Consider the following 15,116-nt stretch of genomic DNA (forward strand, 5'->3'; position numbering starts at 1 on the left):
CATACCCATTTCAATCCTTCTTCATCGTCGTTCCATCCTATCTCTCGTTCTCCGGCTCTCTTGTTTACTCACTGCCTCCCCTCTTTCTCAGAACCCACTCAGACACTATCCTCGTATATAGTCTCTCTTGAGCTCCGAAATCACTTTCCTTTTACTCGATCCCAGCGTGTGCAGCGAGTCTTCGTCGTAAAGGGCACGAGCATGATCGTCGTCGTTGAAGTTGTGAGCCAAAGAAGGAAGCGGAATAAGTCGCAAGAATCGCAAGTCTGTGCAGCACTTTTTGCTTGCTTGTAAGAATCTAGCATCCGTCAATTGAACAGCGTTTTGCACCGAATTCGCCCTCATGCGAACCTGTAACGGATTTGCCTCTTGTCTCGGGAATTCATCGATGATTACCCTAAGGATCAATAGCGTCTAGCTGCGCCTCTTTCAAGAGTTCGCGTCTGTTCGTGAATTGTCAGTTCTAATCGACTTGCTCGTGCAAACGGACAAATCAACGATTAGTTGAATCGGATGTATCTTCTGCTAGCCGGGTTAACCGTTCAAGCAGTGCATGCGAGCTATCAATTCTTGTCGAACAGAGGACGCGAGCTTGGTGAGTGTTCATCTATCTCTCAAAGTTCGCTAGTCAGCTACCTCGTCGGTGGAAACTTTTTTTTTTTTGCTCACTTTCCCTAGGCCTGTTTATTTGTACATACTCCTCTTTGCTAGTCCGAGACGGACCTGCGACGATGGCTTTCGTCGTCGAGCTTCAAGCGTCGTGACTCTGACTCGCATGAGTTTGCTCGAGTATAATCGTCTCGTCTTCTTCACGCTTAAGTCCGACACGAATGACTTCTTCCGACTCTACTTTGATAGCTGTGATGTCTCTGTGCTCGCGTCTGATCTCGGCCCAGAATTGAGAGAGCAAGCTACACTCTCTTGACAGTTTTCGCAACAAGGGAGATTGAACTCCTCGCTTCTCACCGAGTGTACGCAGGGCACCATTGAGATAGAAGCACAGCTCAACAAGAACATGAATAGCACAAGGACAGAGAACAACCGTACAAAGCTTCTCCTCCTCGCTTGGAGTCCGATGCTCCTTCGCATCATCGTACTCGCTGTGTTCCTGATTACTCCGTTGTACCTCTCCCCACACTCTTCCTTTCCATCCTCCTCCTAAAATCCGTCGAGATGTTGCCGTCGAGACACCACTTCAAGTTGGTTTCCTCACGAATAACCTTGATTCCGAGTCCTTCAAACTCGGCCGCAATTGTCGGGAAAGAGTCGCATTCATCTTCGCCAACCATTCTCTCTCTCTTGAGCGGAAAGTATAGGACGGCGGGGCGAAGACTTGGTGTACGCTTGAATAGATCGAGCACTTCATTCGTCGGTTGTCCGCCGGTGATTCGAAGATACGGGAGGGGAGGGAAGTCCACGCCTGCATCTGAGTTGACGGAAAGGTAGCGGAGGTAGGTGTCCCACAGAGTGATAGGCTTCAGCGTCTCTAGTAGCTCAGGTTTCATGTAGGCGATGAGTTCATGTGAAAGCGAGATCAGGTCGAGCTGAGGCGCAAGAGAAGCCAGAGTCATGAATGGGGCGTCTTTGGTAAATCCTATTTGTCGGAGATGGGCAAACACTCGGAGAGAGGGGAGGGAGGCGGAAGAAAGGAGGTCGTGTTGCGTAATTGTTAAAAAGGAGAGTTCGAGCACTTGGAGGTGAGGTAGGACGAAGGAAGTGGAGGACGAAAGTTTTGCCTGCGAGATGCGCAACGTCTTCAATTCTAGAGTAGCAAGCAAACAGATCAGCAAGAAACCTCTTAAGCGAGACAGCGAAACTTACTCGGCAGAACAGCCAGTTTGGCAAGATCGATTGTATGACCAGAACATTTGAGGGCAAGCAGGCGTAAACCAGTGAATCGAGGCCAATCGAGTTCAAACAATCTTGATCTGAGGTCGAACGAGCCTGCCGAAAGGAAGCCTTTCTCGAGTATGAATTCCTGCACCGCGGCAAGATGTCCTCCTCCTGCTTTAAGCGCCTTCCACGATTGCCAGGGTTGGTCGAAGTGAATGCTGACTACTCTGAAGAGGAGGGGCTTCGCGATTTCGTGAAATAGTTTCGAGACGAGGCAGAGGGAGCAGAGTGTCAATTGTCGGGATTCGTACGTTTGCCAACAGTGATATCGAGATGTAGAAGTGAACTCGATGATGAGTCGAATGAGCTCAAGCGGAAGTTTCGAGAGAGGGAACGAGGTGGAAGAGGGAGAGCGAGAGGGAGGAGCAGCGGAACTCGAAGGGAGAGACACAATCATCCGATACGATTTGAAGTGCATGGATTCGAGTCTTTTTAGCACACTGGAGCTTCAGTCAGCCTCTACAAGCTCGAGAGGGCCGAACGAGGAGAGTTCCGAGATGAGAAAAGTGGGAGAAGAAGAGATCGGTGCTAGAACTCACTTTGATGAGCGGAGGCGCGCCGAGTAGACTCTATAGATACTTTATCGAGCTCCTGGGATAGGCTAACGATTGTCGAGTGAGGGGTAGAGGAATAAGAGTCCGCCTCGCTTCTCTTCCCTCTTTCTCTTCACTTTGAACCGGACCACCTCCCCCGAGTCAATAAGGAACTACGCCGAGTTACGGTTAGGATGGCTATGAGTACTCCCAAGGTCAGTCTCCCACTGAAACAAGGTCAAGTTGTTCCTCCTCACACTTTCTCCTCTCTCTCTCCCTCTCTCTAGAACATCGATCACCTCTCTCAATTACCTCCCGAGCTCCTCGAGGATATCTTCGACCGCGTACAACACTCGAGTACCCCCCTGGTGGATCCTCTATCTCGATCGCTCTTCCCATTTCAACAAAAACCTCTTTTCGAATCTCTCTACGTTCGCTCGTACGAAGACCTCGAAACCTTCTGTGACTACATTCAGAATCGACCTCAACTTGCGGCGTACACGAGGGAATTCGGCGTTAGTATCGTACCGCACGAACGGAGCCGAGAGTTGGATTGCGAAATCGAGGATCCTCAATCGCCTTCGAACGAACGTGTCAAGGAACTGTTCAAGTGCCTCGTACAAGTCACGGACATGGCCATCGCCGGAACGGATCGAATCGCTCGTCTCGTCCTGGAGTCCGACGTTGCGGCCACTTCCTTCCCGAACCTCCGAACCCTTCGCCTCTCTTCGACTTTTATCTCCCTCCGTGACCCTTTCCATCCGGCCTCGTACCGTTCTCTACAACATTACCATGAACTTCACGGTTTCATACTAGTTGTACGCCGTTCCTCCGATTCTATCGAGCTCACCACTTCAAATGATCAAATCCAACCTGTCCCCATTCATACCAAAATCGATAAGATCGGCCTCAGCGGACCCCTCAGTGCGACTCCAACATCGGTCAATCAACTTATCAACATCTTCGTTCCGCTCCACGCTATCTACCTTCGCGACACGTCGACCGGATCCCGTCTCTACGATTTCCTCGACCACGTACACGGTCCGAACCTCATCCGAGCCCTCAGTCTCAACCGTCTGATGACAAGCGGACCTCCTTCACGAGGAAGTTTGATCGAAAAGTTGAAGAATTTCCCGAACCTTTTAGAGTTGGAGCTCGGAGGAACCGTTTCGAGTGTCTCCCCTTCGCTATACACTTCCCTCCGCTCTCTCCCCCTTCCCCGTCGCCTCGCTTTCTCTCAGCACGCAAGCGTCTCCCTTGAGGAACTTGCGAAACTCATCTCTGGTCCCCAGAAGCTCAAATCGCTCAAATCGATCCTCTTTAACAATGTACGAGGGATTATTGGAACTCGGGTTCGCGAGATGGGACCGTGCTGGATCGAAGATATGCGAGAATATGGGCCGCATCCCGACTGGATCCTACCTGACTGGTCTTCAGAGTTCAGCGGGGAGGGATTGTTTGATTTCTTGGAGGATGCTGTGAGGGAAGGAGTGAAGATTGAAGGTTCGGCGGTCAGAGCGATTGGAGTAACGCAGGAGTGGGAGGAAGAAGCGAAGGAGGCGAGGAACTACTACACCAAGAAATTCATAGAAAGCGAACTATGCGCTTGTGACCGATGTTATGATTTGTAAGGCTTTTTTGCGTTCAAACGGAGCTTGAGAGTGAGTATTCTCGACTTCAGCTCGAATTGCTAACTCGCGCCTTGACGACTACAGACCGAGCCATCTTTTCTACGTTCCGGCTGCTACCGCACTCGGAGTTTTGACTCAAAGGCACTGCACGTCTGCAAGGGGTCAGCGGGCCTAAAAAGCGGAAGGAAGGGCGACAAGGAAGAGTCTGAAGGAACTGGCAAAGCTTCACCGTGCTCTGTTTTGGTTCTTCCCGTTCTTGAGTCTTCCTGCGGTGTCCAGTACTCTGACAGTCTGTCGCTTGACCCGGTCAGGCGTCGCAGGGGGGGCAAAAAGGCAGAAGAAAAGCGCCCTCTCAGAGATTCCACTTTCCTCAGAGCTTTCCTGACCTCTGGATTTCTCCCCGAGCACTTTCCTGACATTTTCCGTCGGGCAGAATTTCGATGCTTGTACTACTACTCGACGCTCTTGTCTCACAAGCGCTCTCGTCACTTCTCGACTCGTTTGCTTCAGCACGCGATGATTCTGCGAACGAAAGAGTGAAGAGTCGAGTATGAGTGAAGCTCTGCGAAAGTAGCCTGAGCCGCGCTTCTGGCGTTTCGAGGTATCGCACACAAATTGATACAGCTTGCCAGCCCTATACGAGGCATACGAGGTCAACAGAGCTGAAGCACAGTCCGAGATGAGATCCTACTTGCGGCCGTTTATCTGTACGCATATTTTGACCCGCACTGCAACGAACAAAGCCCGGTTAGCTCAGTCGGTAGAGCACCAGACTCTTAATCTGGTGGTCGTGGGTTCGAGCCCCACATTGGGCGAGTTGATCTTTTGCATCTCGTAACGACGAATGCGAAGCGTCTCTCTTTTTGCTGCGACAGGCTCGAGGATCACGATTTCTCTCCTCACATGTCGCGCTTCACTGTTTGTGCGCCCGACTCCGACAACATCAGGTGGCTAGAGACAGAATCGGGATCCGACGGAGTTCTTGCTCGGAGTAAGCTCAAGACTATCGGGAGGAGAGGACGAGTAGAAACGGCCAATGGAAGATCCAGCTGGAGCCCGTTGCGTAGTCAGAACTTGCTTGGCAAGTGCTGAAGCTATAAGGAGAAGTCCGCAGAGAGACTGTGCGGCACGCAGCGGTGACCGTGAAGGAGTGCGACGATGCGAAATGCGCTGCGACACTCTGTCCTTCGTTTTGCGCGGCGCTCCTTTCGCCAACTCGTCTGCATTCGAGTGTTGTCGAGATGCCCTGTGCCACCTCGAACGACAACAAGGAGACGGAATGACTAACAAGAGTTTGCGGTTTTGGTCTCGGAGGTGCGGATCTGCGTTTATACTACCACTAGGACTTGTACGCAATGTTGAAACTGCTAACATGTAAGGCCGTGTGGTCTAGTCGCATGATTCTTCCTTAGGGCTTCATTTGGTCGCTTGGAAGAGGTCCAGGGTTCAATTCCCTGCTCGGCCCAATCTTCTCTTTTGCCTTTGACAGCGCCTTGCCGTCTGTCGAAGGTAGCCGGGGGTAAATTTTTGTCCTTCCCTAGAACAGCAGCAAAGAGCGCGGCGGGACGGAACGAAAACCGTCGAACTCGAATTTTTGAGACGATTCTCGGTTTGCACGTACTTGCGTTTTGCGCACATGGTCTGCAAGCTGGATATCTGATTTTCGTTCCGTCGCTCTTTCAGCACGAGAAAATCGTGTGCTGCCACCCGAATGAAGTGGTGGAGCTCGAGCTTGAAGAATCTCTCTCGCGTGTCGTTTGGAGATGGGTCACTCTGTGTAGCAAGCTCATTCCACCAAGGCAGATCACTACAGCTTTGACTTGACTGGCTCGTCACCTTGCGATATCGCCCCTGCTCTACTGAGTGCATCAACTTCACCTCCCAGTCCAGCTTGCTCCAATATCTCCCTCGTGTCTCTTCCCGGTTCGAGAAACACCTTCTCCAATGCGGCCTTTTCCGTTCCCGCTGGGGTTCTGACGAGCCTAGGAGCTGGATCAGGTATTCCTCCTCTAGCCTCCTCGTCCTCATCCAGCGAGACTTCTGGTTCGTCTTTCCCTCTTCCGGCAGAATCTACTTCTTCCTTCGAAAGTACTGGGACACAGCACGCTTCGGTTCCGAGGAAGATGTTTGTCCATTCTTGACGAGTTTTCAGGAGGAATGCGGAGGTGAGGAAGGATTTGAGGGCGGGCCATGTTGAACGTTCGAGCTGATCTGACGGAGAAGGAGCTGGGAGAGTAAAGGTCGAAGGGAGTGACCGAGTCAATGTCGACCTAAACATACCATGCAGTCAGTGTGAGCACGGCAGGATGCTGAGGGCGTAAGACTGACAGGAATTCCGTGTAAAAATGATTCTCGAGAGCTCCGACACTCATGAATTTGCCATCTTTCGTCTCGTAGACATCGTACCATGGAGCACCCCCGTCGAGAAAGTTCTCACCTCGAGGCTGACTCCATAACGGTAGATTGAGGTACGGGTTAGACATGAGGAGGGGAAACGACGAGATGTAGCGAGTGCCGGTGACCTGTCAGACCAGCATCTCAGGATTAGCGGAACGGTTCACGAGAGGTGACGAAGAAGACGGCGCACCATGTCGATCTCGACGATTTGACCTTTCCCGCTTCGACTTCGCTCGATTACCGCAGCGAGAATTCCCAAGACCGCAATCATTCCTCCTCCAGCAAAGTCCGCTGTCCACGTAACAATATCAGCTTACTCTTCGTTAGCGTGCAAGGAGCCCGAAGTACCGAGGAGATTCGCAGGAAAGTAAGGCTTGTCGCCTTTACGTCCGAGCATCGAGAGAACTCCCGAAAGAGCTACGTAGTTGATGTCGTGTCCGGCCATGCTACTATAGGGACCTACTCGACGAGAATAAGGTCAGCTCTAATTCGAAGCTGTGAGCGAGAGAGGCGTACCTTCACGACGAAATCCAGTCAATCTCGCTACGATCAATTTCGGATTCGCTTCAATGAGCTCCTTCGGGTCAAGCCCAATCCGTTCAAGTACTCCCGGGCGAAAAGGGTCGATCAGAACGTCGGCACGCCATAGGTCGTCGTTTCCTCCGGAGGGGGACAGTAATTTGCGAAGAAGAGAGATTCCTTCTTTCGTTTTGAGCGAAACTGCGATTGATCGTTTACCGCTGAGCTCCGAATAGGTTGTCAGTCACCCCCAATCTCAAGAGATGTCTCGGAGGTGCTCACCGAGTCAGGACATCAACGTTGAAACCAGCGTCTGCGCGGTCAACTCGAACAACGTCGGCACCGAAATCAGCCAAGACCACTGGCAGAGTGAACCCGTTTAGTTCGGAAGAATACGTGGGAGGGAGATGAGGTCTACACACTACCGGCGAAGGGTCCAGGAGCTAAGCCTGCGAGCTGCAAAGTCGCCGAGGAAAGAGTTCGTCAAGTTCCGGCGGGGAAGAGGGGAAAGAACGAGGGGCAAGGAAGCTCACCTCGAGGACGCGTATACCTTGAAGAGGCAATGTATTCATCTGGATTACTTTCAAGTGAAAGGCGGGGAGAGGTGAGGAGAGGTAGAGGTTGAAAGAGATTCCCACCGAACTTTCGCTTACTGACCTCCCACCGCATCTCATTCGACTTGACGCCGCGACAGACGGACACAGATGTCCTCAACACTACCCAAGAAGCAAACTATTCAGCAGCAGAACGACCCTGCGACTTCGAAAGCAGCTTCATCAAAAACTCGAAGATCTGCATGGGATCCGTACGCTCCATTACCTCCATCGATCAAGAGAAAAGTAAGCGTCTACTTTCTCGCCCAGACTGGTTTCGAGCAACACGTACGGAAAGACAGCGAGGTGAAACTGGTCTCGAAGTCAAAACGAGTCGCTGACCTCTTTACCGCTCTCCAACCTACGTAGCTTGACCCAAAAGATGTTGTCAAAACGCAACCATACCTCGACTCTCTCAAGATCCCGACTCAAGTCGCAGAAGAACGTTTGTCAGGGAAACTACTTCAACTCGATCCGCCAGAAGGCAAAGTTTCAGATCAACGTAAAGCGGAACTCGCAGTGATCGAGAAGGAGAAGGAGAAGAAACGAACAAAGAGGTTCAGGGAAGGAGATTGCGGATTGATGGGGAAACGGAAACGAGCTTCGAGGGGGAAAGATGCAGCTGGTTCTGTCAAGTCAGTCTAACGTCCCTACTCTACCACGTTCTGATGTGCTGACCTTGTGTGAATGTATCGATATAGCTACGCTGCCGTCCTGCCGGTGCATCACCTCTGGCTCGGCTATATGGCTGAACTTCTTGCCCTTCCGATCGAGATTCCTTCAGCTCCATCTTCGCCTTCGGCAGCAGCCACTCTATCAGCCACCTCGATCCCGCTACCAACGTTTCCATCACGGACAGAACCTTTTCCGGCAGCAGCAAAGGCTCTCTCAATCAATGTCGTGACGATTCAAACGAAACTGGTCAAGGCAGAATTCGTCGGTTGTATCCTCAGTGGTCAGTCTCTGCGCTCTACGGGCTCATGACCGCGATCAAATAGCTCACATCGCTCGCACGCAGTGAAACGAGCAAAGAATCCTTCCCTCGTCGGCCTTCAAGGGATTGTCCTTCAGGAAACCCAGGGAACGTTCAAGATCGTCACGCCAAAATCACAGGTCAAAGGTACTCCTCCTCTTCGTTCTCCAGTCGACACTATCGCCGATGACTAACTCTCCTGCCGCTCCCTACAGTTTTACCGAAACAAAACTCAATCTTTACAATAGTCTTACCTCTCGACCCCAAGAAAGCTCAGCAAGCTCAACAAGAACTGTCGTTCGACATCTATGGAGACTCGTTCGCGTATAGATCGGCGGAACGAGTAGGAAGGAAATGGAAAGCTGGGACGGGAGCTGGAGGGGTAGAATTGATTTGAATGCTCTTCTAGACGCAATCTCAATCCTATCCAAGGTGAATCGAACACTCGGATGTTCGGGAATCTGCAGTGAGTAAGTCGAGAAAGCGCTTGGGTACTTGACACGATCGAACATAATTATTGCTTTTCAAAAGCTACGGTTGTGATTGATGACCCTGTACTTCCTCCGAATTGGAAACTCGCCCTCGGCACATTCGAGTGCACGGTGAGACCTGTCGCTCAGAAGAGGGTCAGAGAGAGTAGATGACACGCGCGTTGAAGACGGAAACTCACCAGTTTTGTCATTCACGAACGCCTTCTCCAACTCCGCTTGCGTCCAATTACCTACCAGCGAAGCCGTGACGTTGATCCAGGGATATACATGCGAAGGACAAAGCGGAAGGCTTACAAGAAGTGATCAAGAAGATCCCTCCCTTCTGCAGCAATTTCGCAATCGATTCGACGTATAAATCCTGCAACCGCTTTCCTTCCCTCGTCTCATCGCTCAGACAGACAGCATCATACGTCCCTTTGTCCGTGATGAGATCCCATGTCTCCCCAGTTACGCCTGAAACGGGTTTGTCGAGTGCGACTTCGAGGATATCTGCCGTAAAGAAATTTGGTGGTGGTGAGCTCAGAGTCGGTTGTTCGTGATGATCTTCATCCTCAGAATCGTCATCTTGAGCAGCGGCGCTTGCTGTTGTTGTAGAGGCGGATAGGCGGGATTCGAGAATTGATTGAGCGAGTTGAATCGAGAGAGGCGAGTAGTCCACGCCGGTCAGAGAAGTGTATCCCGCCGAAGAGAACGCAAACATGAGTTGTCCGTTACCAGTGCCGACTAGGTCGAAAAGCAGTAGGGAGTCAGCGATGAAAGAGGAGAAGGGAAGGGAGAAAGCTCACCGTCTAATATCCGACCTTCGGTCTGAGGGAAATGTTCTTCTGCCCATTCCACCATATCCTGAGCTGAATCTTCGCCGAACCTTCACATCAACGAGCGCTCATCAGCTACAGGCCTGAGGCAAGACAGATGAGGAAAAGTTGACTGACCAAACTTCTCCCTCATCTCCGATATCCCTGAACATCTTCACTTCGCGTTCGTATACATCGTCCCAGTGCTGTTTCGTGCCGAGTTTCGAGGGAGCTAGGGACTGAGACGAGAGGTCGGGTGCTTCGCCTGATGAAGCGAGATCTGCCATCGCTTGTTTGAGCGCTTCTGATGCCATGGTCGGTCGAAAGTCTGTTCAAGTAGAAGTGGGTGCGGCGGAGCTGAGTGTCGAGAACGAGAGAAGGATTCGGGGAGAGAGCTTCCTCGAAAATGTTCAAAGAAAGATCCTTTGTAGAGAATTACGCTGACTGTACCATAAATCGATTCACACCATGGTACACAGGTATATCGAAGTCAGACGCGCTCTGGACGCTCGGAGAGGAAGCAATATCTCGGAGCGCCGTTGCGTGCTTTGCAGATCATTCACTTCTCCTTCCTTCATCGCGTTCGCTTTACCGGCTTCGACCTCGAGAAACTACCACAGACCTTTATACTCCTCACCCTACCTTGTGAGCCAGTCCCTCTCCGTCCCCCGGAAGTTTCATCTTTCTTCCTCGGATTCACTTCGATCAGCTCTCTTGGCTCAATCACACCTTCGAGACTTTGGATAACGAGCTGACTATGCCAAGCTCTTGTTCTTCTACGCCGTCCCGTCAACTCTGCCTCTTCTTGACCTTGAAACTCGACCTTTCGAATCCCTCAACTTTCGCAACTTCCAGAACTTACCATGTCTGTTCCCGTTGCTACCAACATCGTCTGGCACGAAGGTGTCTCGCAAGACCAACGATCTGAGCTCACTGGTCAAAAAGGTGTCACCGTTTGGTTCACCGGTCTCTCTGGTAAATTCCCTCTCTTCTCCTTCTATCGACCCGTGAGGTAACTGGCAAGCTCACCTTGTGATATAGCTTCCGGAAAGTCGACCCTCGCTTGCGCTCTCGAATTGGAATTGTTGCAAAAGGGAAAGAGGGCGTTCCGTTTGGATGGTGACAACGTTCGATTCGGTTTGAACAAGGATCTCGGTTTCTCCCCTAAGGACCGAGAGGAGAACATCCGTCGTGTTGGTGAAGTGAGTCGCAACAAGCCCTCACCTACTCCGCGAGAAATGTCAAAACCTGACCGAGTTTTCCTGTTCGTTTTTCTATAGGTCGCCAAACTCGTCGCTTCTTCCTGCACTACCACCCTCACCGCTTTCATTTCTCCTTACCTCGCCGACCGACAACTCGCTCGTTCGATCCACGAAGAATCCAAGATCCCCTTCCTTGAAGTATTCGTCGATGCCCCTCTCGAGGAAGTCGAGAAGCGTGATCCTAAAGGTCTTTACAAGAAGGCCCGTGCTGGTGTCATCAAAGGTGAATCGCGTTACTTCGAATGATCTCGGAACTGAGCTTATTCAAAGTTTTTTTGACGGTTCTCACAGATTTCACCGGTATTTCGGCTCCTTACGAAGCCCCTTCCAACCCTGAACTCCACATCAAGACCAACGAGGTCGATATCCCCGGAGGAGTCAAGATCATTGTCGACTACCTCGAGAAGAACAACTTCATCTAATCCTCCTCGTCAACCTCGGCTCTCTTTGTATAGACACCTTTCACCAAAACTTGTAGAATAAGGCTTATTGGGCCATTAAACTTCGCATGCAACACCAGATGACTACGCTATATACAGTCTTCACTTTCGTCTCTGCTGAAATGACTCCTAGAAGTCGAACTCGATCATCTCGCCACCTTCATCAGGTCTCCCTACTATGACTCGGGCTTTTACGTCCTTCATCTCCCGCGCATTCCTGATCCCGATCGAAAAGACCGTCACGATATCCCCATTCTTCTCGTTCTCATGTCGACAGATCCCCTTTTCTCCCAAACTCCGGTCCGACAAGATAGTTCTGATCTTCTCAAACGACATCCCTTCTCCCTCTTCCTGCTCCTCTAGCGCGATTGACTCGAGTAAGGACTCGAGAGTCGAAAGACGAGGAAACGAATCCGGCCATAAATGAGTCTCGCTCGGTTCAGTCTTGTACCTCAAGTGATTCGTATGCGTCAAGTAGTTCTTCCGGATTCTGCCTTCTTCTTCTCCTTCTCCTTCTGCTGCATACGGCAAAGTGGCGGAGATGCTTCGAGTGAAGCTACCCGTCGGGAGAATCTCGAGCGAGACGGAGGCGATCGGTGAAGTCACGAGGATATGAGCTGCCGAGGCGCAGTGATGAGAGATGGGAGGGGAAGCGAGGTAGGCGCGACAGGATTCGATCGAAGGGAGGGAGATGAGGCGACGGAGGAGGAGATGGATCGGGATTTTGGAGGGGTCTCGAAGCTCTGTCTATAGTTGCTCGAGACGGAAGCAGTCAGTCGGAGAGACCTTGGGAGTCAGGGGAGCGTTGCGAGAGCCGGACTGACCTTGAGGGCGTTGAGGAGTACTGAAACTCCATGTTCATTCACTCCGATTTTCCCAATCACTCCAGCTTCAGTCATCATCTTGATCCGAGGTCGCTTTGTTGGTTCATGTGCGAGTATATCGAGGGCGATGAGGGATGAAGCGGCGGATGATTTCCAGTCCCAGTTCCTGTTCAAACTCCGGTGAGCTTCATTTTGGCGATAGAAAGGAAGAGTACTTACTGCGCGGACCAGAGGGTTCCATCCTTGTCTCTCCAGCTGAACGCGGTACATCCATCGATTGGCTTCATCTCTTTGGCCATCGGACTAGCGAGTCCGATCTGACGGCGAGCAGCACGGAGAATGAGCTTTCCTTCCCTGCGAGAACTCGGAAGACGGCAGCACTCACTTCACTTCTGACATTCAGCGCGACGATATCTATCCATTCTTGACCTGCTCCTTCCGCAATCCCTTTCATCTCGTCGAGCAGATCATCATGATCTTTCGCAATATGAATCGCGAATTCGTTTGCCAATTCGCGAACTTGATCCCATTCTAAGCCGGCTTGTTCCTAACGACACAGAAGCGAAGTGAGCAGTCACACCGCGTAAATGACAGGCGGGCTTTTGTGCGAAAGGAATAAGCCGGCGGGACGAACGGACTCACTTTAAAGTATTTTCGATACAAGGCGAGGAAGTTCTGGATCTGTGTCGCTGCGAGTTGACCGTGTTGATATCCAATCTCTCGCGGAGTACCGGAGAGCTGGAGTTGAGGCACTGGATGCATCGTGAGAGCGGCCCGAGGAAGTGGAGAAATTCAGAAAGAAGTGGGGAGAGGGTACGGGAGGATGGAAATGGGAATCTGCGGTTCCGGTAGCTGATCTGGATAGAACAATGTCGTAACGGGAAGAGTCGAAGCGAATGGGGGAGAGAGAGGGGCGAGATTCGCTCTTTACTCAACAAATCGACGAAGATGAATCCCGTGAGCGCTGTCCTCTCACCCGATAAGAAACGTAGACTGACCGATAGTGTTCTACATAGCCAACAATAACCCTCCTGTACTTCGCTTCATTGCGCACTTCGATTCCCGGCGAACCTTCATCTCAAGAACTTTCCCTTCCTTCTTCTCCCTCTCCGTTCACCCTGCACGATCTACGGATACACTTGGTGAAGGAGGTACATGCTGGGAACGAAGAGTTCGAGCACGCGTTGGAAAGGAGTCTGTGGAGTGTCGACGAAGAAATGATCGAATTGGAGAACGAGAAGAGTTTCGCTCTCAAACAAGGTCAGGTCGTGTGTGGGATCCCTCCGGTCAGCGGAGGATAGAAGAAGACGACATCAAGTTACAACAACATCCGACCGAAGAGAATGCAAAAAATCCGATGTTCAAAGTTTTCTCTTTTTCGCCAATCTCTTCTCTTCCAGCTCTCTCCTCTTGTCTTCAATCATCTTCTTCCTCTCCTCGACTTCCTTCTTCCTCTCCGCCCTGACCTTATCCCCCAACTCTTCCCTCTCTTTTCTCTTCCTCTCTGTTTCTTTCCTCTCCCTCTCCAAATCCTCCATCTGTTGTTTCCTCTCCTCCTCCGTCCCACTGAACTGATAGAACCCTGCTCCTCTCTGCCGCGTAGTCTCCCTCGTACTATCGTAATGATCTACCAACGGAGCGTTCTGCGCCGCCGCGAGGGTCGCCGCTCGTTGCGCCAAGATCGCAGGGTCGGGCTCGTACACGGGGAAAGAGGTCTGATCTCCGTACAGGACGTTGTGTTGTTGAGGTCCTTCGCCGGGTTGAAACACTCCCGTATCGTTGGACTCGTATGGTTGTTCTCCTTCTTCGCCTCCTTCAGATGCGACGGTCGAAGAGGCAGGTTGGTTGAAAGGTGCTCCTCGAGGTACTTCGGATCGAGGGATCATTCGAGTGCGTCCAAACTCGTCAGTATACTCGACCAGGGGATCAGAGGTCGAAGGTAGAGGTGGCCCAGGCTAGAAAGGGCGAGAATGAGGGTGAGCGAGAGGAAGTTGGAGAATGAGCGGCGAGAGGGGACTAACCTCGTCACTTTCAGATCCTGAGCTTGGTCTCGAGCGTCTTGGTCGTTTCGGGACTGTCAGGCTCTCGTCAGCGCCCGAGTCGTCTGCTTCCGAATCTGACTCTGAGCCTGATTCCGCAGTTTTGTCGAAATCGACGAGTAGCGAGTCAATTTGCGCTTCGTTCAACCCTCCGCTCTTTCCTCGTCTGTAAGCAACCTCACCATGTTCCAACGTCAGCCCGCAATCATGTCTAAAAGCTGCTAGCTGCAAGGAGAAAGTGCTTACCTGATTTTATCGTAAATCTTCGCTTTCTTCTCCAATCTCTCTCTGATCCTCTCTGGATTTCGGTTGTCGTCCCCCGTCCCTACGTCGTCTTCGTACAATACTTGATCCTTCTTTGCCCTTGCGTTCAGTCCTTTATTCTGTTTCGCCCATTGACCCAACTTTTTCGAAGAGGAAGCTGATGAAGTCGCGCTGTTCCCGCCTTGGACAACCGGCGTGCGTGATTTCTTAAAGTCGGATTCGTGTGCACTGCCGACAGGAGAATCACGTTAGCCGACGAGTGTTGAAGGAGAGAACGAGTGAGGAAGACGGACGAGATTGTCGCTTTGAGATCTAGGAAGGAAGAGGACGAGATCGCTAGCTTTGAACTTGACTTTGGCGGCATCGTGCTCGTCGCCCAGTCGGTGAGGGAGATGGATGAAGAAGAGTTCTCGGCTCCACAAAGTTTACATCTCTCCCCTTCTACCCTTCACTCCTCGACGCT

At 51.5% G+C, this 15,116-nt stretch overlaps 7 protein-coding genes across 7 annotated transcripts; 3 read left to right on the plus strand and 4 right to left on the minus strand.

Moving 5' to 3' along the window:
- Positions 1 to 2,620: 2,620 nt before the first annotated feature.
- JCM6883_001489 (uncharacterized protein) lies at positions 2,621 to 4,057 on the plus strand (the record flags this gene model as incomplete). Its single annotated transcript, XM_076629083.1, has 2 exons — positions 2,621 to 2,641; positions 2,714 to 4,057. 2 exons carry the CDS (start codon positions 2,621 to 2,623, stop codon positions 4,055 to 4,057), a joined length of 1,365 nt encoding a protein of 454 aa, XP_076490730.1.
- Positions 4,058 to 5,864: 1,807 nt separating this feature from the next.
- On the minus strand, positions 5,865 to 7,545 carry JCM6883_001490 (CaiB/BaiF CoA transferase family protein; the record flags this gene model as incomplete). Its single annotated transcript, XM_076629084.1, has 8 exons — positions 5,865 to 6,327; positions 6,386 to 6,579; positions 6,645 to 6,745; positions 6,803 to 6,913; positions 6,971 to 7,194; positions 7,256 to 7,334; positions 7,396 to 7,429; positions 7,507 to 7,545. The coding sequence occupies 8 exons, from the start codon at positions 7,543 to 7,545 to the stop codon at positions 5,865 to 5,867; spliced, it is 1,245 nt and encodes a 414-aa protein (XP_076490731.1).
- A 132-nt stretch (positions 7,546 to 7,677) lies between these two features.
- POP4 (RNase P/RNase MRP complex subunit) lies at positions 7,678 to 8,936 on the plus strand (the record flags this gene model as incomplete). The annotated part of the gene is made up of 5 exons (XM_076629085.1): positions 7,678 to 7,812; positions 7,936 to 8,201; positions 8,268 to 8,521; positions 8,585 to 8,686; positions 8,755 to 8,936. The coding sequence occupies 5 exons, from the start codon at positions 7,678 to 7,680 to the stop codon at positions 8,934 to 8,936; spliced, it is 939 nt and encodes a 312-aa protein (XP_076490732.1).
- A 117-nt stretch (positions 8,937 to 9,053) lies between these two features.
- Positions 9,054 to 10,138, minus strand: JCM6883_001492 (class I SAM-dependent methyltransferase; the record flags this gene model as incomplete). The annotated part of the gene is made up of 5 exons (XM_076629086.1): positions 9,054 to 9,148; positions 9,210 to 9,260; positions 9,325 to 9,753; positions 9,816 to 9,895; positions 9,963 to 10,138. 5 exons carry the CDS (start codon positions 10,136 to 10,138, stop codon positions 9,054 to 9,056), a joined length of 831 nt encoding a protein of 276 aa, XP_076490733.1.
- A 549-nt stretch (positions 10,139 to 10,687) lies between these two features.
- MET14 (adenylyl-sulfate kinase) lies at positions 10,688 to 11,508 on the plus strand (the record flags this gene model as incomplete). The annotated part of the gene is made up of 4 exons (XM_076629087.1): positions 10,688 to 10,799; positions 10,866 to 11,026; positions 11,105 to 11,309; positions 11,378 to 11,508. 4 exons carry the CDS (start codon positions 10,688 to 10,690, stop codon positions 11,506 to 11,508), a joined length of 609 nt encoding a protein of 202 aa, XP_076490734.1.
- A 147-nt stretch (positions 11,509 to 11,655) lies between these two features.
- Positions 11,656 to 13,112, minus strand: JCM6883_001494 (uncharacterized protein; the record flags this gene model as incomplete). The annotated part of the gene is made up of 5 exons (XM_076629088.1): positions 11,656 to 12,273; positions 12,351 to 12,516; positions 12,570 to 12,667; positions 12,736 to 12,897; positions 12,993 to 13,112. The coding sequence occupies 5 exons, from the start codon at positions 13,110 to 13,112 to the stop codon at positions 11,656 to 11,658; spliced, it is 1,164 nt and encodes a 387-aa protein (XP_076490735.1).
- A 599-nt stretch (positions 13,113 to 13,711) lies between these two features.
- JCM6883_001495 (CCDC174 family protein) lies at positions 13,712 to 15,017 on the minus strand (the record flags this gene model as incomplete). Its single annotated transcript, XM_076629089.1, has 4 exons — positions 13,712 to 14,305; positions 14,372 to 14,555; positions 14,636 to 14,881; positions 14,947 to 15,017. 4 exons carry the CDS (start codon positions 15,015 to 15,017, stop codon positions 13,712 to 13,714), a joined length of 1,095 nt encoding a protein of 364 aa, XP_076490736.1.
- Between the last annotated feature and the right edge of the window lie 99 nt (positions 15,018 to 15,116).

The sequence above is a fragment of the Sporobolomyces salmoneus genome, assembly GCF_050403485.1.
Source record: "Sporobolomyces salmoneus JCM6883 DNA, S_salmoneus_JCM6883_v1_ctg4, whole genome shotgun sequence".
NCBI classification, from domain to species: domain Eukaryota; kingdom Fungi; phylum Basidiomycota; class Microbotryomycetes; order Sporidiobolales; family Sporidiobolaceae; genus Sporobolomyces; species Sporobolomyces salmoneus.